We start from the raw sequence: 26,400 nt of genomic DNA on the forward strand, positions 1-26,400 counted from the left end.
ACATATTTGAAAATAAGTCAACATTTCATTGTATTTTAAATTGAAATTATTATTATGTTTGGCTTGTATTTTGTAAAGTGCTAGAACAAAATAATGTGTCCTCATGCTGTACAAAAATAGATATCTCTTTCACGAGACATACTAGATGTTAGTGAAAACTTGAGTGTAGTTGGTGAAAATAGAACAGTTTGCCTTCTGCTTTCTGAGACAAAAATGAATGTGTCCAAACTCTGATCACAAACATATTGTGTCCCAAAACACAACATCCTATGCCCACCCCAGAAAATGAAAAGCTTCGTCTCTCACCTATATCTGATGATTCCACAGACACGGACATATGTAGGTCCGTGCTGATTCCAAGCCCAGACCTGAAGACATGAACGGCCACCTATCACCCATCAACTCTCACCAGTGAATACAGACATGGTGGAAATCAAAACTAAACACCTGATCTTATCAGACGTTGGATATAAAAAAAGCTCTCTCAAACAACCTATTATATACATCACTGTGACATTCAAGCCTAGCTTCCAGTCGGGATTTAATTTCAACGTGAAATAAATCCAACAATTTGTGCGTGCTATTCATGTTTAACGGCAACCTTGAACAACTAAAACCACATTCTCCCACTACTGCACCTTTAAAGGGCGTTCCTTTGTCCTATATCCATAATATGATTTGTATGGAAATCTGAGATTAAATCTTAAGCTTACTTTTTGTGTTGTCATATTGAAGTCAAATTTAAGCTCTTTGACAAAATGTTGAGATGTAATCTAGAAGCATATCAATAGGACATCATTTTAAAAAAGAAATCTCACTGTTTCTTAAAGACAGAGTGATTGGCTAAATTTGCCCAACACATCTTATAACAGTATTTTAGTTATATCAAGGTATGTCACCTTAATGTGGGAAGAAAGCCCAGCTTAGGTCAACATCTAAACTTGCACAAGTCTATAAGGCAATAATTATTAGTTTCAATAATAATTTCTAGATTATATAAATAATAAGAACAAGATATCCTTATAAAAGACTGTACTTTCCACTTAGCTAGACTTGCCTATCAGAATAGAATTACTATACATCCATGGACTTATCATTCAGTACAGCCTTGGAGCAAGGCTAGTTAACTTCTACAGTCTGTTTACAGTAATGTTTCTTCGGTTTGTCCGAACACATGAAAAGCTGGACATGACCAAGGCCAACAGTTAGGAGAGGGTAGACGAGGTTTGGATGGTTGGTTGGTTAGTTTGTTGTTTAACGCCGCGCTCAGCAATATTCCGGCTATATGACGGCGGTCTGTAAATAATTGAGTCTGGACCAGACAATCTAGTGATTGATATCATGAGCATTGATCCATGCAACTGGGATACGATGACATGCACCAAGTCAGCAACCCTGACCACCTGATCCCGTTAGTCGCCTCTTACGACAAGCATAGTCACCTTTTACGGCAAGCATGGGTTGCTGAAGACCTATTCTACCCCAGATCTTCACGGGTCAGGTTTGGATTGAATTCATAAGATAACCAACTTAACGTCTCAACATCTTGCTAAATAGTCTTTACAGAACAGAACATTTGGACATAAACAATATGCCTGAACTTCAGTAGAGAAGTACATATTTGGTATGATAAGTGACAATGTGATATAAAATCTATATTGGCTATTAAATATGCTCTCAAGAATGACATATATTTGGCTTTGACGTTGTAATTAATAACAGGTTCACCAAACCTTCTTTTTGATGGTAGCATAAACTATTAAAGAATAAGACCAGTAGTTGGCACTTTTAATTAAGGAGTAACCCTTCTCGAGTTGACAGGGCTAACTGATACATGTAAACAAAAGGCCTCATGATAAAACTGATAACACCATATATCTACAGCACTGATAACATGAGCTAGCTACAGCACTGATAACACCAGCTAGCTACAGATGATGGAGAAAGTTAGACCATGGTTAGCCTTTAATTGAAACCAACAAAAGCATGTATGGAGCTGAGAGACCAAGGATCTGGGATTCAAAATGATGTGTATCCTGGCACAGGTAAGGGATGCAACTCTGCACATCGAAGTGCAGCACCTTGAGCTCTGGGCCACCCATGACCCTAACTTCTAGTTCCTCACAGAATGAATATATCTGGTAATGCACAACTTCATACCAACAAAAATACCTCTGTGAATTTGAATATATGGAATATGGAAACTTGATATATGGAATCCATCGAATCATTCTCAGATGACAACCAATTTATCACATGGTTGTAAATGAGAGCTGGACAACCATTTTTTCAAAATAATCTCATAGGCCTTTCTTATTCTAAAAACCGCAAGCATATTAAACACCACAAATAATAAACTTACCACTTTTAGACAAAAAGAAGGTTATCCTTTAAACACACCTCTCATGTATGTATACCTCTCATATATCTGGTAATGCACAACTTCATACCAACAAAAATACCTCTGTGAATTTGAATATATGGAATATGGAAACTTGATATATGGAATCCATCGAATCATTCTCAGATGACAACCAATTTATCACATGGTTGTAAATGAGAGCTGGACAACCATTTTTTCAAAATAATCTCATAGGCCTTTCTTATTCTAAAAACCGCAAGCATATTAAACACCACAAATAATAAACTTACCACTTTTAGACAAAAAGAAGGTTATCCTTTAAACACACCTCTCATGTATGCTGTAGCCCATGTTGACAAAATGACGTCTTCAAGAATGTAGACTATCCGCAACAACAACACACCCTATGGTTGAAGAGTATATCCTCCTTGACATATCGTATTTCCTATATCGGTAAACTTTACAAACATTCTCAACAGGCCATAACAGTAAAACCACAAGACAACCCCAAACACTCAGCCACAAATCTGCACATACCTTGCCGTTGGTTATGAATATTTATTTGACATTGATGATGACAGTAAATCTCTCACTGCAGGATAAGCCTGTAAGACAGACTGGAATTCCTACAATAAATCTGTCAGTGGACACACTACAGATTTGCATGAACACAATCACTCCAGATTGGTATAAATTATAGTCTCCACACACTTCTATACCAGGAGTAAAGGCCATCACAAATCATCAAATTCCATTTCACAAAGAAGGCGCTTTCTGCACAGGTAACATAGTGACACGATGACACATTCAATTTTAAGATGGACCTGCCTCACAACCCAGATATTTTGATATGGAGTTTATTGCGTTCATAGATATGCAATCCAATTCACTTAACACTAACATTTACAGCCTCTCATGTAGAGTGTTTCCTTATGAAATGTTCCGGGTTGATGAAGAATTCACTTGTAGATGTCAGAAAAGGGTTACAAAATTATCTTGATTTACAATATCAACATTTAAAACTATTCAGACATGAATATTGGGCCATCTAGATCTAGTTTTTGTCCTTAAAATCAGTACCTGCTGTACATGTGCTGCTGTGTTCCATTGAAAAGATACTTATTTCAAGTTTTAATTTTTTAATTTATGTCAATTTAATTTTTCTTGTGGATTCATTTTCAAAATGCCTAAATAAATAATTACCTACCTTTTTGTGTTATGAATTCAAAACCATTTCCTTTCTCTTAACAAATGGTGATCACTCAATTTTGTCAAATTTTCTATTTTGGTGGCATCTTGACAAAATGGCCTAAGAAACTCATAAAACAATAGTCAGTCAATTACTTTAACACATGCATAGGTAGAATTCCTTTTTAAATGAACTAAAAATACACAATTTTATTTCTCCTTGGTGTGAGTTGAGTTTTAACGCCGCTTTTAACATTATTCCAGTCATATCACGGCATGGCAGCTTAATGTGGGAGGAAAGCCCGAAGTGATGCATGTATCAGACCTTTACCACTTCCGTGAAACCCATGAGCAGAGGTATGGTGCTGACAAACCTAGAAACATAATCGGGGCGAACCGGGATTCAAACCCACAATCATAGGTTTCTGGTGTGCCCAAGGGACGCAACTCTGCACAGCGTATTGCGGCGCCTTAGACGACTGGGCCACCCATGCCCCCATTTCTCTTTGGTAAACTTTCAGAAATATATCCACTCACTCGCTCGCTCACATCAAGCTGCCACGCTGTGATATAACTTAAATAATTTCAAAGTAGTGTTAAACCCAACTCACTCACTCACACACTCACACCTAAGACCTGCATCACTGTGGGCTTTCCTCCCACATCAAGCTGACACGCTGTGATATAACTTAAATAATTTCAAAGTAGTGTTGAACTCACTCACTCACTCACATCTAAGACCTGCATCACTTTGGGCTTTCCTCCCACATCAAGCTGACACGCTGTGATTTAACTTAAATAATATCAAAGTAGTGTTAAACCCAACTCACTCACTCACTCACTCACTCACTCACTCACACCAACTCATCTATAAAACAGATCCTCGAGTAAGTTGGGTTTAACACTCGATACTCAATATCAAATCAATTGATATGTCCATGACTACATTAATTTGACAACACCTTCAAATACATTCAGTTTTCATAGTCCTGGAATCAGACAGGTATTTAACAATCAGACAATACAACGCAACTCCGTGATAGATGCTGCCCCACAAAGACAGTGTGTTACCTGTAAAGTGCCCCTGATCACCTATCCACATCAAGTCAGATCAAGCTGGTAAAGTGCAATATTACGATGACAACCCATTTCTTTGCCTCATTTAGCAACCAACCCAGGCATGTATACAATATTTAACTTGACAAACTGACCCCACACCAGTGTGCACTGTTCACAAATAATGGATGCTGTAATCACAGCCCTTCAGGGCAGTGCTGCTTGATTTTCTTGAAAAACTGGATGTTTCAAATTTGCAGTTACAAAAATAAAGCTTAAAGTTACAAATACATAAGCTAAATGTAATGTTTCATTGGCATTTGTTAAGTAAATGCAAAGAGATAATAATATGTTAGAGATAATTTAATTATAATTTAGATTTAATTGCAAGGCAGACAGAAACAGAATCGCTACAATATAGCTCAGGATTATCTTCACGTTCACAGGAAAACACAAGCTTATTAATTATCACACAAGTCATAAAGGTAAAGAAAACTCAATGAAATGACCTCATGAGGCCAGTCTGACTTCAAATTATAAGCCTATACCAGGTAAGGAATTTACAATACCGTATTCGACGTAATAAGCGCCCCGCTCTAATAAGCGCCCACGGCGATATTTGCTAATATATTGGCTAGTGAACAATCCCCATTAGCATCCCTTCAAAATTGATCAATGTACACAACACTTATTTATCATGTAAAATACACACTTGTTTGTTATATGCACCCTTAATTATGGGCACTTAAATTCTGGAAAAATGTATCTCTCGTATATACATTTCAGACTGTCAGCATAAAGCACAAACTTTATCTTACAACACTTTTTTTTTTTCTCACAAAAATAATATTCTTACAAGAGCCCCCTATTTCTAATTTTGAGAGTGCCCTGGGCGCTTATTATGTCGAATAAGGTAGGTGTGCCAGGGGTACTCTTAATGTGGTTTAGTTGTGCCCTTTAGAATTTAAATTATGCCAACTAAAAGAATATTTTTTATCAATCCTTAATCTCAGAGAATGTCATTACACCAAGGCTAGATAATAGCAGTTGTAAGTTGGAAAGTTTCCTATCTTCCTTTCCATTGTGACTGATAATACCCAAATCCACTTTATGAATCATGCTGCACATCAAGCACAGTCATCATCAAGTGTTGTCATGTTATTTGGTCCAAAAGGACATTTATCACTGGTTTCATAATCATGTATAATAAACATTGTAATAAGGTTGTTAAAAACAATACTATTTCTAAGTGCACTTTTTAGGCACTGGGACATTATTTTAACCATGCCATTTTGATTTTAACTGTGTCATTGCCACTAAAGTGAAAGGAATTTCAAACCCTGTATGTTATGTAGAAAACAGTCTAATGACATCTTCCTGAGGCAAGGGTGTTAACTGACTATAGAAGTCCAGTTTCCACCCTTGCCGAACTAGGCTGGAATTCAAGAGTTGCATTTTGTCTGGACTAACGAGTCTATGCATGGTCGAATCAAAATTGTGTAACGAGCTAGACATCCAGTTCATATACATCTCAGTGTGCCAATTTCCGTCAATTTGCAAAGCATGCGGACTATCAACTGGGTGTAAATAGATATTTTCCAAATCTTTTCATGCTCAAGTGTTGTGTGACAATCAACATTTTCTTCACATTTTTACTTCTGATTGTCTTGGCTGGGTGCTGCCATTTTGTTGCCAAATGCATATGACATGAAAGGTGGAATCTGATTGGTCAACAGGAGTGACATAGAAGGGACATAACACATAATAGCCACTCGTCGTGCTACAATCCAGCCACGAAATTCAAACCTGGTTCGGCAAGGGTGGAAACTGGACTTATATGGTCAGTTAACTCCCTTGCCCCAGGAAGATGGAAAAGTTACAGATTCAGGAGCATGTCCTGGTTAATGCTCAAGTGCCTGTTCAGGTGCATGTTTAGGTGTACGTTCAGGTGCATGTTTAGGTGTACGTTCAGGTGCATGTTTAGGTTATGTTCAGGTGCATGTTTAGGTGTACGTTCAGGTGCATGTTTAGGTGTACGTTCAGGTGCATGTTTAGGTGTACGCTCAGGTGCATGTTTAAGTGTACGCTCAGGTGCATGTTTAGGTGATTGTTTAGGTGTATGTTCAGGTGATTGTTTAGGTGTATGTTTAGGTGATTGTTTAGGTGATTGTTTAGGTGATTGTTTAGGTGATTGTTTAGGTGTATGTTTAGGTGATTGTTTAGGTGTATGTTCAACTGCATGCTTGGTGAGGTGTATATAATCAATAAATATCTCTGACTACAGGAAATAGTAAAGACGTTATTACCCATAACATTCACATCTTCCTATTCAACCAACTTGAAAATGCCCGGCCCAGAAATCTAAGTAATCCAAACTTACCCAACTACAATATTAACAGCAGCTGATCATGAATAGCCTGTACTTTGACAAGTGAGTATTATGAGGTTCATGTATACTGTTTTGTCATCATTTGTGTGCAAGGACTTGGAACAGCTCATTCGTGCTAAGGAATTTTATATGACTAAATCCTTATGAATGTTCCATAAAGGTTACTTGATGTTCCAGGGTCACGAAGTTCAAAGCTTGTCAGTGAAGTGACACAACCATCTATACACGTTAGACTAGCCCCTGTACATGAACACAGAAGTGAAGATCTCTATGAAATATAAATATATAACACGCCACATGATACAGCAATAACGATATCAACAGAAGAGAGTTCCGCTCCACCAGGTGTCCACAAAACATGGCACTGTGGAAAACATTGGGTACACTACATCTACAGAATTTCAGACCTGAGGAATGTTTTAATACTCTATTATTAGCCTTGAAATGGGAATTCTTGAAATATCTACACACACCATTAAATATATAATTCTTATTCCCTGTTTAAACGTTATGGGTTATATATGCTTGATGTTCTCAATTAATTCATTGTTGACTTCCCACAACAATTGCATTCTGTAACTGTACCTTCCAAATACCATTAAAACTTGTAGGCTGTTGAATTGCATTACTAACATTAAATAATTATAATTTTATTTAGAAAAATTAATTCATCATACATAATCTGGATGAACAGCTCTATCAAGAAACAATCTGTATTAATCATTAATATAAAAGTGTTCATCTATGAAATAGCCATATAGTCAGATAATCTTAACACTGGCTAATTCAAAGAGTAACAATGCCATACATAGACTGATGTAACTCAAGGCATAGACTACACTGAATACTATGCAATACCATTTAGGATTTTGCAAATTGATCTGGAAACATCTCCACAGCTGTCAGTATCAAGTCATCTCCTATCCATTTCATCTTCTGTATCACTCAACACTGCAGCCATGTAGCAAAACACCTCACTAATTCTGCATATAATGCTATAAGAATGACAACCCAACCATCAGTCAATGTTGTGATTGTCCCAGGAGAATTCTTTGATACTTTCCTACACATAGTTGTAGCCGTGTTTGATTAATGTGCAAAAAAAAGACTAAAGTTCCTTTGTACAATCGGTGTCAGGGGTCGTATTTGAAACACACGCCCTGGATACACAAATGCTGAACACAGGTAGATGCAAAATCACAATAGAACAATGAACAAACAAAGAGCTTTTCTGCCATTTTCTAACATTTCAGGAAGGAATTTAATCATCTGACAGCATCTTATGAAAGGTGTTCTCCCTATTTACAGAATAACAGACAGAATATTGTTTCCATGGTCTGTCTGCCATTAAAGTCAGTCAAAGGAGCAACTGTACCTTAAAGTTGCCTTGAACAATGAAGGCAATACCATTAAAGTTTCTTTTCTTGTTCAAAATACCATTAATAGTAACATTGTTTTCTTGTCTAAGAAAGTTGTCAAAACTTATTCAGTTAACATCAAATACATCTTTGTAATCTATAAGATTCTCCAATCAGTAGATTGATCAAGCCATGTCCACAATGGTCTTGTGTTCATTGTTCAAGATGTCAACCAACCAAACATCATTCTTGTTTCAAAAACAAAGACAGAAAAACATATAATCATACCTTGAATTATTATTTTAGCAATGTTGTGACAAATAACTTGGTACTATGATGCTTGAGTTGGAGAGAAAACAATGCAGGCTATTGTAGTGAGTGACTAACCTGGTAGAAATCCCTTGTTGTTCCATAGCTGGGCACGATGCTGATACCTAGACTCTCCTCTCCAGTCTTCCTGATGGTGACGTCTTGCAGGATGAATCCATCTAGGTTGCCTAGCTCTGGCATCTCCGATCCTGACAAGATGTGTACATCGGGCAGGATCCCTCCCTGGCCAGACATCCTATGATGAGGAGGTGGTTCAGCTCTCTTCACCACCAGATGCACACGAAGTGGGATTTCCTTGAACACAGCGACACAGTCATGATGGTGCAAGCGACGGAGGTTGGTGCCATTGACTTCAAGAATCTCATCACCAGCACAGATACCAACAGAACTACCTGAAGCTCGATATGCTGCCCCATCTTCTACAACACTCTTGACAATCACAGCCTTGACATATCCACTACTCTTTCCTCCCTCCACACTCAGCCTCATGCCAAGATTCTCATCCTCAAGTCGATGAAGGATCAGATTCTCCACAAAACCATCATTCCCATTTGACAAGGTCAAGGATCTCACAGAATCAACATCAGCAGCAAGCTTCATAAATTGTTCTGAAACATGCTCATTTGAGAAGTGCAGGGGTGGCAATGTTTGGCCAGATGAGTCCATTCTGCGATATGTTCCCTCTGTGCCTCCAGAAACTGCTGCAGGTGAACTGGAGTCATCAGTGTCTGTGTTACTGTCAAAGCTGGAGGTCTCCGACACTCCGGAACCTGGTGTGTTGTTGAGTGAGACACCCACTGCACTGTCCACTGATGACACAGAGAGATCCAACTTCTTTATCCCATCGCTTCTTTCATCTGTGTTCTGTTGAAAGACAGAATCCTTCTGCTTCTTAGTGGGACTTGGTGGGGACCTCCCCTCACAACCTTCATCCCACTTTCGTTTCAAGTCAGGGCTACCTCCATCTTCTCTCTGACCTAGGGGAGATTCATCCTCTGAATCTTCATTCGACTTCTGATACAGTCTTGGAGACCGAAGGACTCTCCGGGAAAATGTGTTGACATCAAAATCAGAGAAGTCAGACTCTGTTCCATCAGAATCCATGATGAGTGTCTGTTTGGCAAGGACCTTCAGTGAAAGAGGGGAGTGGGCACCGGCTCCTGTATCCACTGAAAATGTTATCTGAGGACATGAAGTCCCTGTCCCTTGACCATTAGGACCACCGTCATAGCTTCCTACTTCAGGATCCTGAAACACAGCACAAAGAGGTCTAGAATTACTTCTTGTATAAGTTTAATATGAATATCAATAAAAATGAGTTTGATTCACTTTAACAGAACAATAATGATGCATATGAAAATATTTGAGTAAGGAATTTTAGAATATGCTCTACTCCATAATAACACCAAAGTTCAAGAAACAGTGCATATGGGCACAATGTGTTTAACATGGTAGAAGATAAATTTGTATTTATTTGACTTGATTTTTTAAAGGAATATTGTTTTGATACCTTTATCTCTTTCTGTAAACAATATAGTGTTTTTCAACTGTGGATCAAAACAGAATTCTTGTTGACAAGATCTGTCAGGAAAGTTTTCAGAAAATTCACAAGCAAAACAGGGCCACATGCACAAAACAAATGTAGCACTACTGTCATGATAGTCATTGTAAGTATGTGTTAACCTATAGAAGTTGTGATAGTCACAGTGCTTCAATCGCTTTATGCAGGTGGCCCCGGAGCAAATGCTGTTGTGGCGTCATTGAAAAGTATTGTATGATTGCTGTTTACGTTGTGACCTGATCTGTGATCAATAATAGATCTGTAGTCTACTGATGATCGATGCAACTGTTTGACAGGTCAGTAGCAGGCTTGGCACACTCATCAGCCATGTATGGATTACAGTGAATTCAGGAATGCTCATACACATTCATTGAATATCTCTCACAGGCACATCTGGGAGTATCAGCAATCACATGCATGTCATTAGCGTGTGAGGTGGGTTTTGCACAGCTCTGAAGAGCAATCTTATGTGTCCCAGGAAGATAGCTTAAGACAAAAACATCTTAAGTGACATAGGTTAGAGATGCTTATCAGCTGGGCAAAACCAACATGTAATGGTATTATGTATACAGAGCAGAGGATCGTAGCACTGAGAAGGGACACAACTTTGCATAAAAAAATTGCTTCCAGTTTATGTATAAGAGAGCACATCCTCAGATTGTCACTATGTACTTAATAAGCTGAATGAATGCAGGTAAGATGATTTGGTCGTAATGGATATAGGTGGTGAGGTGAAATGGGGTTTAATGTCGCAGTCAAGATTACTGAACTTAGACAGCGAAGTGTGTGTGTGTGTGTGTGTGTGTGTGTGTGTGTGTGTGTGTGTGTGTGTGTGTGTGTGTGTGTGTGTGTGTGTGTGTGTGTGTGTGTGTGTGTATGTGTGTGTGTGTGTGTGTGTGTGTGTGTGTGTGCTTGTACTAGTCAGGACTTACGCCAGTTTTATAGTGATACTATGTTACAGTTTAACATGGATACATTGGATACAACAAACTGACTCCAAGCCGACTAGTCCTTGGTTTATTCCCTTAATGCAAATATCAGGAAGGGTAACAACAAGTACCATCTTTTTACAATTTTGGCATGATGCTGCCAGGGGACCAAACCACCGACGTTCTGCTCTCCAAGCAGATGCTCTATCCACTGGACCACAGAGGCAGTCTGATAATGGATCTCCAACATTACATTATTGGTTGTGCTACCAAATAAAATGTGAAACCAATCTTTTTTTCATTATGCAGTACTGCTATGTCCTGATGACATTCAGTCACACGTCTGTACTAATTGAGAGCAGAGTCAAAGGTCTCTCAAATCAGACACAAGCAAAGTCAACACTGTGTCAAAGAAGTCTTAACGTATGCTTTGATGTCAACAAAAATATGCCACAGGAACTCTTATTCTGATCATTGTAAAAAACAGAACAAAACACATCATTCGCACATCACAGAAAAATGCACAGATGTCATTCTCCAACATACCACCTATACGGTGTTCACTTCAACATACTGGTTAATCAGACCTCCACAACGTCCTAGAATCCCCCAAAAGGAAACAATCTTGACTCAAACCACAGATTCCTATCAAGATGTCAATGACAACCAATCATGCAGTATTCCGTGCAGACAGGGTTTACATCATCAAGAGGAAACAGCAACATATTAGCAATAAAAATGAGTCTGCTGTGAACATGAAGAAACAAACACAGCTGTATAACAAAGGCAGGATAACTTTACAACAGATTTACCAGCCCCTAACAATGCCTCGTACTTACTTGACCAGTCTACCTTCATCACAATTGAGTACTCCTCCTCTAGAGATGGTATATAACCGATCATGTGAAGATGTCTGCGGTATCATCTGTTGACTATTACCATGCGTCACTATACAGTATGTACGTATTGATTGGGGCACTGTTATGTTCAAGCCCATGCAACAGATGGCCAGTGCACACAGGAAAGGTGGTCGACATATTTTCTGGCCATTTGTGCCCATTTTTTTTATTTTTGCAAGGACGCTGCTGTCCTTGTCAATGATCATCTTGATGGATAGCTGGTGTCTGTTAGAGGACTAACCAAATATCTCATCGAAGATTTAAATTTGCTGATTCGCTTCCAATGAGAAATACACTCACTGCCTAAGAAGAAACGTGAACCATAGAAATTATATATATAAATATAGATAATTATGTACATTTTATTTTTGCAAGGACGCTGCTGTCCTTGTAAATGATCATCTGTTAGAGGACTAGCCAAATATCTCATCGAAGATTTAAATTTGCTGATTCGCTTCCAATGAGAAATACACTCACTGCCTAAGAATAAACGTGAACCATAGAAATTATATATATAAATATAGATAATTATGTACATTTAGAAGAGATGTTTCCAATGTGTACCACTTAATGACAAAGCTAATAATCAATCAAGTGTTACCACAGAGTGTCTTTATTCTTATCACGATATGCTGCATGTGATTTGCAAACTTACACGCTAATCCTGCACGAGACAAATGATGCATCGCGAGCCATGGATCTATGATGTCACATGTGATGCGTTCATGAGCGTCGATTCACACAAGATGCCAGTATGTTCGTTAATGCATTGAACCAATCTAATATCTCTTGAAATGAGTAATTCTTCATATATTAACCAACATGTATGGTGTTCATGTTTCGTTTGTCGTGAGTATATATTCAGCTTGGCATAATTTTTTCCTCAACGCAAACTTTCTGTGTGTAATATTTTTCTCTGTTGTGAGTGTTTTTTTGCTTCTAAAAAAAAATGGAATTAGTTTTCAGTGAAGCTTTTTCTCCAAGCTGATATATTAAGTTGTGGGAAATATGTGATTGCATTGTATACTATTTTTTTTATATTTAGCATACCGGTATGCAAAATCATTTTCTTGTGTTTCGACCCTGTTAGTTGCCTCATATGACAGAAGACCAATTCTAGCCCGGATGTTCATGGCAGTATTTCTTATGTAAATACAATGATTCAATACCCTGTGCTTGATTAGCAATAACACCTGTTGCATTCATGGATGACAATGTTCTTCATTCACAACTGTCGATGACATCAAGGTTAGTAAGTTGAAAATATTATGTATACCTGAACATCTAGTCTGTCATACAGACCTTGAAACAAATATATCCAATACAGCCCATGCAAGTCTATAATGTTTGGCAAGTCTAGATTACTGCAGTAGAAGAAAGTCTATGGGCTCCTTTTTATTATATTTTATAACTATAATTTAGCAACTGTTTTTTCTATAAAATTTGTTCATTTCAGAGACTAGATAGTCTACTGAACATCGGTACCTAGTAGATCTAGATAATTTCAGGAACAATACTTGGTCTTCATGTATACATACAAAACTTTTCAGTCATAGGTTTCGCTTTGTATTATTTGCTCATGACTTGGTGATGTTGATGACTTTCTACAAGACTTTTGTGTTCTGCTGTTGATATGTTTAGACAAGATTGGAGCATTTCTTTACAGAAAGTTTCAGATACGATATGTACCATCACTGTAAGTCCTCTGCGTTTTCAACCTGGACCTAATAACAAGCTTTTAGTACATAAAGGACTTGATATCACTGGAGAGAAACATCATTAAGAATTTGCTCTATTTGTTCTAAGGGTGTGGAATCAGAATCACAAATTCATTTCTGACAGATGCCATTGAGCTCAGGTCGGACAATCCGTAATCTGACAGAATTAGGAATTTGTTGTTTCACCCTGTTTGAGTGAGAGGAGTATGTGTCACCTGTTGTTTGCATCATAACAGGAAGGACACGAGGATACCTAGAGTGTTAGTGTCCTTAGTTTGTCCCACCACCATTACACTGCCACATACCTCTCACACAGATACGGGGCAGTCGGGTAGCCTAGTGGTTAAAGCGTTCGCTCGTCACGCCAAAGACCCGGGTTCGATTCCCGACATGGGTACAATGTGTGAAACGCATTTCTGGTGTCCCCCGCCGTGATATTGCTGGAATATTGCTAAAAGCGGCGTAAAAACCATACTCACTCACTCACTCACACAGATACAGATCCGTGAAGATCCGGGGTAGAATAAGTCTTCAGCAACCCATGCTTGTCATAAAGGCGACTATGCTTGTTGCAAGAGGCAACTAACGGGATAGGGTGGTCAGGCTCGCTGACTTGGTTGATGCATGTCATCGATCCCAATTGAGTGGATCGATGCTCATGATGACAATCACTGGACTGTCAGGTCCATACTCGATTATTTACAGTCTGACGTCAAATAGCTGGAATATTGCTGAGTGTGGCATTAAATGTGCGAATGCCAGTTCATCCTGATTATGTTTCTTGGTTTGTCAGCACCATTTCAATGTGGGTTTCACCAAAGTGGTAACACCTAAGACCTGCATCACTTTGGGCTTTCCTCCCACATCAAGACATACTGTGATGTAACTGGAATACTGTTCAAAGTCTCTTATGACTTAATGTAGGCTACAGGTTATACTGACCCATTTTTTATTTTCGGTTCATGTGTGTAGAGGGGGAAAGGGCCCTGAACTTATGATGAGCCTTACCAGCCTGACTGTGCCAGGATCAAACAAACCCTATTTACTGCATTTTTTATTTAAATCTGTATATTATAATAATAACAACAACAACAACAACAATGATGTGTACACTTATATTGCACTAGCCTCCACACATTCATCTCATGAACAAAGCGCCAAATTTTCATATAGAAAGCAAAAGTAAACCAATCTAATTTTTAACATCCTGTATTACTCCTCAATGCATCTGCTGCTTGTTCTTGACAGAGAGAAAGAGCTGTGTGAGGTCTTGCTGAAGAAGAAGTTGTTTCAACTGGTTGTCAACTGGTTGTCAACCCTATCACACAGCTCCAGCGTGACCACAGAAGGGGCGACGTCATGGATCAGCACATTACTGCTGTCACTCATGGAAGGAAGACCTTTGTGTTGAACTGTCACATTTTTCTTTGAATCCTTTGTGTGTTGATAACTCGAGTGAATTTTCTTGTGAACGATATCGTGCAAAAGCCAGAATCCGAAAATAAAATAAAATGTTTTTGATGTATTTGTATTTGTCAGACTCCCCCGTCTTTGATGAAGAAATATAATTTAAAAAATAATAATATCCGATATTTTTGGTGATCATTTGTGAAAATTCTACTCAAATGTCACAGATTGGTGGGTAGCATAGTGGTTAATGCATTTGCCTGTCACGCCGAAGGCCGAGTTCAATTCCCCACATGGTTACAATGTGTGAAGCCCATTTCTGGTGTCCCCCCTCCCCACCATGATATTGCTGACATATTGCTAAAAGCGACAAAAAAACTACTCACCCATAGATTAACCTCCTAGACAATAGGTATGCAGTCCAATCCATCATAGACTGACTCAAATTACTGTACATTACTGGCCTACCACAAATGTCACATACTGTGTACTTATAAGAATACCACCACCACAGCAGAAAGGATATTGGATGTAGAGTTCACCTACATTGTAAACAAACACATACAACAATGTGCCAGGTCAGCACATGGTGCTGTTGGTGCCCTGGAGCACCACTCCTGAGATAAGATCTAACTTGGTAAGTTTGTAAAGTGTTTTTTTCTAAGGTCACTTTCTACCTTAGGCAAGTTCAGTCGACCAGTCACTTGTTCTCCCAATTACAGCTTAGGCCAGTTAAAAAGACATTCGGTTCTCATTAATTTTTGGGGGAGAGGTTGTATTTTATTTTTTAACCTTATTTTTTAGCTACCCCGGTAATTCCAAATCTGGAAAAGTAAACTTGGTTCTAAGACTCTATATCTGTATATGATCTCTGCTTGGTTCAAGTGTACCATGTGACCTCTATTAGCCGCCGCCTCTTGAAGTTAGAGCTGGGATGACCAGAACTCAGATGTCCCATGGAAAGATCCAGGTTAGAATTATTCTTCAACACCCCATGCTTGTTGTAAGAGGCGACCATGCTTGTCGTAAGAGGCGACTGACAGGATTGGGTGCTCAAACGAACTAGGTTGGTGCATGTCATCATATCCCAAATGTGTAGATTGACGCACTCAAGACTTGATTATTTACATACCGCCGCCATATAGCTGGAATATTGCTGAGTGAAAAAACAACAACAAACAAACGTCTAGCTTCCCCTCAGAATCTGACACTCTATGAATGGCAAAGCATGAGGCAAAAAAATGGAATCTGGTCCAAAAACAAAATTTGACTTGAAACTATCATTTCACAACAATTAGTGCTGAAAAATATAAAAATATTATGTAGGGGCAACTTTAAGGGTGGGAAGGACATGAATAACAAGAACTGTACTATAACAAGCCTCACATAGCCAAAGTCTATGTTTTGTCGCCCATTGCTTGAATACATAAACTATGTTACAAGTGAACTCTGACATTATTGTTTTGGATCAACACAGGCCACTGACAGGGAAAACATTTAACAATACAGATGTAGGATTACTGGGTAACTTAACAATGCGCCAGAGGATTACACACCGGCAGAAGTTACAGTCAGCTGGAAATATGTCATGAATCGTAGACTTAGCTCATAGTGAAACGTTAATCAGACAAATAAATACCATTGTTTGCAAGAGATTGGTCCTTTGTCAGGCATCAAGTAAAAAATTTGATAACATGGTAAATGAACAAATATTGATGCACTTTGGTATTATTCTAAATGTGCTAATAAAATATACTGCAAAAAAGAAGTTAAAGAATAGTCGATTTTTTTCATGACTCGATATAACTTTAATTTTTGAGTAGTATATATATTACAGAACTGTAAGAAAAAAGACTATGAAAGAAGTTCCTTGACTGACACCTATCAGAAGAGTGGATATCTCAGCTTGAGTGAATGTTGTTTTGTGCCACTATCAGCACATCTTCATGAGGCAAGAGTGTCCACTATCCTTTTCATCAAAGTCTTGTTTCCACCCTAGCCACATCAAGCCCACTTTCCCGTGCTAAATATGATTGGACTACCGCACATATCGATAGTCCAATCAGAGAACGTTTCACAAAATCAACATCCACAACTGGTACACCTTCGTATGAAAGTGATTTACCCCTGCCTGTTCTTGTTGACATGAACATGTCTTTTTCATCTTTTAAACCCCCCAACAATTGCCTATGTTTTTGTGTCAGGGATGAAATCGCGGATGTTTTCGTTATCTGATCGACTAGGTATTGGCCATCTTTGTGAAGGTATGTGAGATAAGAACAGCAATCTGATTGGATATCACGTTTTCATTACAAGGGGCACAACTCTAATCTACGCGAGGTGGCGCCAGGGTCCAGCCTAGAAAAGTGGCCTTGATGTGGCAAGGGTAGAAACTAGGCTTTGATATAGGCTAGAGGACACGCTTGCCTTTGGAAGATGCCATCAGCAATATTCCAGCAATGTAATGCAGGCTTGTAAATAATCAAATCAGGACCAGGCAAACCAATGACTGAAAATATGAGCAACACTTTATACCATCGGGGAACAATGACATCAATCAGCAAAGTCACAGAGCCTGGACTGTAAAAGTCAGCTTTAACAATTAGCAATGGTGTGCTGGCATTTATTCCAACCTTGGTTCCAAAACGGTTAAAGAAAACCACAACATTCTCAATGTGGGTGTTTCATGTATAGGTAAGCGTTACAGCTTGAGCTTTAAAGTCCATATATCACCCAACCTCGGTTTACAGTTTTGTACTGTCATGCAAAGCACATCGCCTTCAAGGACCACATGGTGTAATAAGTTGGCGCCCTTCCCTGCCGGAGATATGGAGTTCAGCACTCTTGGCCGTAACAATGGCCATAACACGCCCTAGTCGTATAAATCAAACATATCTACTTACAGAATTTCAAAATATACCATTTTTCTAATCTAATGTTTGCTGGAGTTATGGTTAAAATCAACAATATCTGGCTATCAGAACTGTATATATGGGCATTGAAAATATAGCTATCTTATTTTCAAGATTCCCATTTAAACATGGAGTAGACCTGGTGGTTAGAGTCTCGGCCCCAATCGCCTTCTCACAAGACTGTGACTCAGTAACAACTAACAAAGTGGCAAGCCCTTGACTTCAAACACTGCCTCAATATCCGTCGGGTCAAGGGATAGCCAATGGTCACAGGACAAATAGCACAATCCAAAAACACACGCATTTGTTTGTCGGGGAACAACAAATCTCTCAGAATCCACAATACAAGAAGGTGGTGATCAGCTAACCAAAGCTAGGAAAACGCATCCAGAATTCCCAATATATAACCTTATGTGACCAACAAACAAATGAAGGGCTTGAGCGAAGGGCACTTCTAAGTGGTTTATTTATAAAACTTCTCTTGAAGGAAAAACATTCTTGCATTTTTTTTAACCATATGATTATCAAGTATCCAAATTTTCAGTGAAGTGTTCCAGATGTGAAACTGGCATCATTAGGCGTTCTAGGCGTTCATTAAGGATCTCACTTAAAGGGAGGTGAAAGGAGCTGAAGAGGGCCTCAGTTATTTCAAAACCGACAATATGACACTTTTATGTGAAGAGATATTTTTATCAAAGGAGAGAGGGCAGGTGATTTTATCTATAACTACCCAACAAATAATTATCCTTCACAAAGTGAGCCCCTTGTAGAGTGACCACCCCAAATATGTGTCCATGTTTTTTATGACTCTCCTCCCCTGGATGCCAATTATGGAAGTAGTTTACCAGCATGAAAACCACAAAAATATTATCAATATTGTAAAAGGGACATGATGTGCCTTTTTTCGTGACCCTTGAGAGCTTTTTTATCACCACCCTCCCTGAGCCTGGCATATATCGTGATGACCCCCACTCCTCAAATAGATGATCACTCCTCTGTTATATATCTGCATGCTGTGTTATATCAATTCTGCTATCTTATCACGTTCATGCTGTTACATAAATATCCATCATATATTTTCCATAGCAAATATGTTATTTTATTACTTTATAACACATAGGCCCAAATATCATAAATGTTGAATAAACATAAATTCTGTTTACTCTTTAAATTCTGTTTACTCTCTTCCCTGAAACATCATTGAAAACAATAAAAAAGTTATCAATATAGTTTCATGTCTTTATGTCCTTCTAACTCTAAATGCCTATCAAAGACACTTATTTTTTCTATTTTATTTTGTTTTATTTCGACTAAATATCTTAGACTTTGTTTCTTAAAATCCATAAAAAACATGATTAATTTTTAGCCTGAAATTTCTGAAATGAACAGTTCTAAAATCAGACAAATTTATAATAATTGACTGACATTAACAACAACTGGTATGTCGTATAATTACAGGTAATCTACACGTCACCTGACAGCAGGGCTTCCATGAATCACAATGTGATAGGTTAGCAGTAATCACAGTACTACTACAGGTAATGTGAGAATGCAGATTGATACATTTTCTCTATACATTTTTTACATACTGGTTTAGTAATATAATACTGTCATCGACGAGAATATGGCAAAATAAAACATATGAATGTCCCGTTAAGTGAGCGAGTGAGTTTGGTTTAATGCCACTTTAAACACTATTCTAGATATATCATGGCTTGTCAGCTTAATGTTGGAGGTAAAGGGACCCAAAGGATGCCTCTCCGGTACGCAAAGAGAAGATGCACAAAAACAGAGAGCCATCTCAAAACTCACCTGTCAATTTTCAAAATGTCTTTTGCTGATGTTCTTTTGCTGGAATCAGCCAAACAAAGTTTTGACTTTATAAACATAGTGTATTGATTGGAGATGTTGAAAAAATAACTGGTAAACGATGAACCCAAATAAACTATCAGATCGGGTGATCGAGCTACAACTTGCAACAAGAAGACACAAATCCCAGGTACAGCAGTTCACATCATCTTGATGAATTTTCAAGTCAGTATTTGGTTTCGAACAAGGTACTCAAACTCTCAGTAACAATGAATTGCTGTCATATTTTATAAACCACTGATTATGATACAGGATGGAATTTCACACATTCAAATATTTAAATCTTTAACACATCTGTTTGATTGATTAACCATGTGTGGTCTAACATATTATGAGTGCTTCATCAGATAGTTAGATTTTTAATGCTTTTTTTTAATTGTATCAATGCAGCTTATATGTTTCAAAAAAAGGTAAATGCATGGTTCATTGTAGATAAAGGCCATATATATATAACACCTCTGAAAATTCCAAAACAATAACTCCAGGGGGTACTGAGAGAGTTAGGAATGAAGGCTATATGAAATGGATTCAAATAGGTCATGGTGGCAGCCATTTTGTTTTTTTGAAAACTATATTTTGTTGGAGTTCTTGAGATGAGTTTTAAGTGTGGGACAATAATTCATGAGTTGTGTATTACATTTGGGTCAATCATGAACTTGGTGACAAAGATATGATATGCACTCAATGTCATCTGTATTCATATGATAAGTACAATGGGAAGGTATCTGAAACCCCACCACAATATATCTCATTCAAGATTTTAAAGCCAAACATAACCTGTCTGGTCCATTGTCTGTAAGTGTTAGCAAGTTGCTTCATTATAACATAAGTGATGGCCCTATGAAAATCTTAGCACATCAATATATTTAAAAGTTCGTACATTTATAGTACTAGTTTTTGTTCTTTTTTGTTTGTTGTTTAACACCGCACTCAGCAATATTCCAGCTATATTAAGGCGGTCTGTAAATAATCGAGTCTGGACCAGACAATCCAGTGAATGACATCATGAGCATCGATCCACGCAATTGGGATACAATGACATGCATCAACCAAGTCAGCGAGCCTGACCATCCGATCCCGTTAGTCACCTATTACGACAAGCAAAGTCGCCTTTTACGGCAAGCATGAGTTGCTGAAGACCCACAATCATAGGTTTCTGGTGTGCCCAAGGGATGCAACTCTGCACAGCGAATCGAGGCGCCTTAGACGACTGGGCCACCCGTGCCCCCGATGGATGGAATAGTGCTCACTGCATCAAACAAAACAACAAACAACAAAACAACAGGAAACACAAAACACCCAGGACCTGCCCTTTTTTTAACTCATGGTGTAACCACTTAATGGGAACATGCACTGGGTACAATGCTTATAAATCCATTAAGAATGTTCATTGAAGCAGTATATTCTATAATTAGTAATCCTGTAATAATGGAGGTGTTACTGCTTTCTCATGGACCCGAGAAGCATTGCTCATTGATGATGCATTGAATGACGCATTGACTCCATTCATGGAACTGACGGAGGACATACGTAATATGACTGATCATTAACTAGGCCATCACATACTAATCATTTGTGTTTCATTCAATTTGGTTCCACAGATAGGAAGATCTAAATGTTTTCTTTTCCTGAAATTGTCCCATAACATCAATTTGAGGTAGCACAAGATTGTTCATGATTTCTCCAGATGGGTAATTGAGTGCATGAATTATTAAGGAAGATTCTTAATTCCATGCTGTGCAATTATTCCTTCTTGAACACAAATGTGCAATACTGTGAAGGAAGATAGCATTTGAGGGAGTGACTGAGACAATGAGAGTTTACAACATTATTAGCCATATTACAGCATCATAAGGCATGGGGACACCATGTTTGTTTGTTGTTTGACACATCAAATAATCGAGTATGGACCAGAGAATCCAGTGATTGACATCATGAGCATCGATCAACACAATTGTGATATGATGACATGCATGGGCGGATACAGAGGGGGGGGTGCGGGGGTGCGCACCCCCCCTTTTTATTTCGAAAAAAATCTTTATTTCTGTATAAATTACCACCAAAGACAATAAATAGATCTTAATTGTGCACCCCCCCTTTTCAAAAAAGCTGTACCGCCCATGACATGCATCAACCAAGTAAGTGAGCCTGACCATCCGATCCCGTTAGTCGCCTCTAACGATAAGCATAGTTGGCTTTTATGGCAAGCATGGGTTGCTGAAGACCTAGTCTAGCCTGGATCTTCACGGGTAGGGGGACACCATGAATGGTCTTTACACACTATACCTGTTTAGAGAATCGAACCTGGGTCTTGGGAGTGCCAAACCAAGTTTAACCCAAAGACCTCTTGGAATGACTGAGTTGGGTTTAATGCCGCTTTTAACAGTATTCCAGTTATATGGCGGCGTGTCAGCTTAATGTGGGAGGAAAGCCCGAAGTGATGCAGGTCTCAGACGTTTACAACTTCGATGAAACCCACGAGCAGGGGTATGGTGCTGACAAACCTAGAAACATAATCGGTGTGAACTGGGATTCGAACCCACAATCATAGGTTTCTGGCATGCCCAAGGGAACCAACTCTGCACAGCGAATCGTAGCATCACCTCTTGGAATGCTTTCAGACCAGATAGTCAGCATAGTACAGTTCTTTAATCCCAATCATTGTGTCTTCTACTATAGACTTGCTGCAAAACACCAGCCTAAAGCCTCACCCATTTTGAATAAATCTTACTCAGATTCTTGTACACACATCTGTTTTTCAACGCATATTAAACAGACATTTTGAAATCATATCAGGTACACTAAATAAGTGTAAATGTATTACTGGTACAACGCTATAAGTTATGTGGTGATAGGTTTTACTGACACAACTACCAAACTGCAAACTGCTTTGCCAATTTATTTGCCAGTTTTTACCTTTTGCTTGTTGGATTACAAAATGTGTGTCTCTGTTCCCAAATAAAAGCAACAAAAGCCTTTCCATAATTGTAAGTGATATCTGCCAAAAGCAGACCATTGTGCAATTCTGACTATATCATGAACATGTGTTTATGAATCACGATCAAATAGTGATGATACCAGGTGTTCTTGAAAAGGTGAGCAAATCCTGCCCCATCGGTGGCACCCCTCACAAACACATGCAAAGGCAAGTCAAATGTTTCTGAAACAACACGTCAATTTTGTCACTGATGCATCAAATTTGGAAATGTCCTCCAAATGTCTACCATAAAACTTTTGAGCACTTTGCTGAGGCCTTGTAAAACAAATCCCTAGTCAGACACGGACAGAAGTAAGATACACCTTTTGCACACAGTAACCCTGGACATGGGTTCAGTCAAGTTGTCTGTCTTGTCTTAATGGAGGGACTTATCAGTGGGTAAATAAACACCTATTCACGTCTCATCCTTCAAAATTGTGCAAGTCACACAGTTCAACAAAGGAATCTGGCAACAATGCTGAGGCCACAGTCCAGTCATCGTGTGTATAATGCCGGAGCATAATTGACAGGGTTAAATGTACATGGATGGACTGAAACCACCACTTTATATATACCTAGTAGGTAAGAATATGACAATTATAGCATGCCCCTCTGGTGAATCACTATCTCAACAACACACATCAGTGATTCAGTGTTTCAAAACAATATTATTCTTATCTTAGTTATTCTTCAGACCAGACCAGTTCTTTGTGTGTGTGTTTTTTCTTTTAGCGAACACCTAGTGTCATCACTGATGTCCAGAGATCCATTCGTATAATTTTCACTGCTATTATGCCTTTCACTACCAGTGGAATCTGTTTCGTGGGAACACCAAGACTGGTTATTCTCTAGTGTTTAAATTTTATATTTACAGGCAACTATACCCTAAATGACAGTAAACTCTTGACGATGTCAATGCGCGAAAAGAAGGACCCAAGGACCTGACCCCTGAGGTGGTCTGACTGGACCGAAGCCTTCTTTACCCACATTGACCTCTTCGAGAGTTATTACTTGTATCATGTTCAATTATGCACATTTATCCATATAGGTTTTCATAAATTATATATACATTTTAAAATTTGATAAAAATAAATATTTAATGTTAGTTCTGTTTCAACAACACAATGCTTGCTCTTTTGTTATACCAAAATTCACATTAAAGTTTATCGAAGCATTAAAACAGTCCTCTGTTTCATTACAGCTGTGAACCATAAAATGTTAGTATACCAGACACCATCTTGTCTTCTAGCAGATGAGCAATCTCATTAAAATCTGATCTTAATTCTCGTTACCGCTAAACAAAGATCTCAGGATACCCCATTACGGGTCACATCAGACCAACCTTGTGCAAACTTTGACCAACCAATGGAATGACTGACAAGAAGTCAACATTAGCCAATCAGAAGGCAGCTTTCTCGTGCTTTATGGCACTAATTTCAAATTGGTGACTACGCTTTGAAACATATTTTGACAAATTCACGATTAAAAATTTGAAACCTGAACAAAAGAATATTCTGGAATGGTTAATAGATGGTCTTGATTGTATGGATTCAGTCCTTAGGCCTGTAACTATCGTTCAGAATACCCCATGTTTAGAAATCACATTCATGATGTGGTAAGCGACGAGTCAACGCTATTCATCACGTGACAGGTCACTACTGATCATGTGACAAATCAATATTCAAGGTCAGTGTCAGTCACATGATTTTGGGGTCTACATTGAAATGTATTGCTTCGTAATGTGGTACGGTTTGACCAATGACATTGCTAGATTCTTAATAGAGGTACAACAAATTTAAGTATTAATATGGGTTCATCCATCAGAATAGGATGAGACTGAAATGCCATTTGAATACTCCTCTGACAGTGTGTTGATGGATTCATTCACCTGATGAAGGGACCTGTGAAGATTCGGGGTAGAATAGCAACCTTTGCTTGCCGTAAGAGGCGACTAACAGGCTCGCTGACTTGGTTGATGAATGTCATCATATCCCAATTGAGTGGATCAATGCTCATGATGTCAATCACTGGATTGTCTGGTCCAGACTCATTTATTTACAGACCGCCGTCATATAGCTGAAATATTGCTGAGTGTGGCGATAAATAACAAACAAACAAACAACAAACCTGATGAAGGGGCAAGACATGCCATGAACCGTCAATACAAAGAATAACAAAGTCGTTATCCATGGAAAGTTTCATGTCTCCATGTTGTGAGATGAGTTGTGTGTTATGCTCTAATTATCTTAAAGATGATCACAATACTCCTCCCTGGGAAAAACTACATGAGTTTGCTGCTTGAAATAAGGCAGTTAGTCATCATGAAATCTACCTCTGACTAAAACCTTTTCACACTTGCCTACAGGCAGGTACGCGACATGTTTGGAAGATCTCATGTATTAATGCAGCTACTCGTCCTCCCACAATTATCAGCACCAGTCACAGACATTTAACCAACCTTGGTGTAAGACGTCTTCCATTTGTGTGTGTCATGTGTGACATTGTTTATCATGTTGATAATACTACATTACTGATATGCAGAGAAGTGTGTTTTTGTAAACACTAATCTTATCAACTTAACTTTTTCAAGGGTGTTAAAAAATTTGGCAGTGAAGAATTTGGTTGGTAGGTTGAAAAAAAATATAAAAATATAAAAATAAAATACATTGTACAGGATTATTTTATTCATCATAAAGTTTGATTTGGATTGATAGATGATAAAAAAAAATAAATCTTGGCCTTGTTGTTTTTTTTATAAATATTATTAATCTTAAATCTGACAGCTGCATTTCAGTTTTATGCATTGGTTGGACAGTTGATTAGGATTTAACATTAATATTAATTTGTAAGAAGGGAATTAATTACCTTTTTGTTTATCGGGTAATATATAATACTATATCTTTGATGATTTTACTCTTTGTTTACAACTCTCGGTCACATGGCTTCATGTTGGCGACAGATTGACTTAGAATACAAAATAAAGCATTCTAGATTTACGACAGCTAAGTGACAGTTGTGCAGTGAACGAAACCATACCACCAGACATCCTTCATGATAAAGAGCATCGTTCACTACCAAGTCTGACTTAAAGTAATGACGGTAGCATAAAGGCATATTGCAGGTAAATCCCAGGATTTAGAAACTGAGGAATTCTTTTGAAAGTTTCTTTGGAAACAATATATCAAAGAAAACTCCCAAAGGTGAAGCATGGGGGTATGAAGACATCCATCTGTCTTTGTACCATGATGGACTTGTCCCTGGCCCCAGACAGGTGGGTATACCTTCCCTGCATGTCATGTCATGTCATGTTACTGTCATGAAGCCCATGTCAAACATGGCCACCTCTGTGTAGCTGTGTCAATGGAATTTTTTCAAGTAAACTCGTGTCATAAGATAGCAAGGCTCACTGTATCCCCCTGGACAAAGGTCTGCATTCTTGAAATTT

At 38.3% G+C, this 26,400-nt stretch overlaps 1 protein-coding gene across 4 annotated transcripts in view; it reads right to left on the reverse strand.

Moving 5' to 3' along the window:
• The window catches only part of LOC124131522 (protein piccolo-like), a 116,109-nt gene that overhangs the window by 51,714 nt on the left and 37,995 nt on the right, over window positions 1-26,400 (reverse strand). For all 4 annotated transcript variants that reach the window (XM_046494820.2, XM_046494817.2, XM_046494818.2 and 1 more), the window contains one exon: window positions 8,741-9,931. In XM_046494820.2, coding sequence (XP_046350776.2) covers window positions 8,741-9,931 — 1,191 coding nt within the window. The remainder of the gene's footprint in view (window positions 1-8,740; window positions 9,932-26,400) is intronic.

This window comes from Haliotis rufescens, unplaced genomic scaffold (assembly GCF_023055435.1).
Source record: "Haliotis rufescens isolate VD_foot unplaced genomic scaffold, xgHalRufe1.0.p SCAF_1, whole genome shotgun sequence".
NCBI classification, from domain to species: Eukaryota; Metazoa; Mollusca; class Gastropoda; order Lepetellida; family Haliotidae; genus Haliotis; species Haliotis rufescens.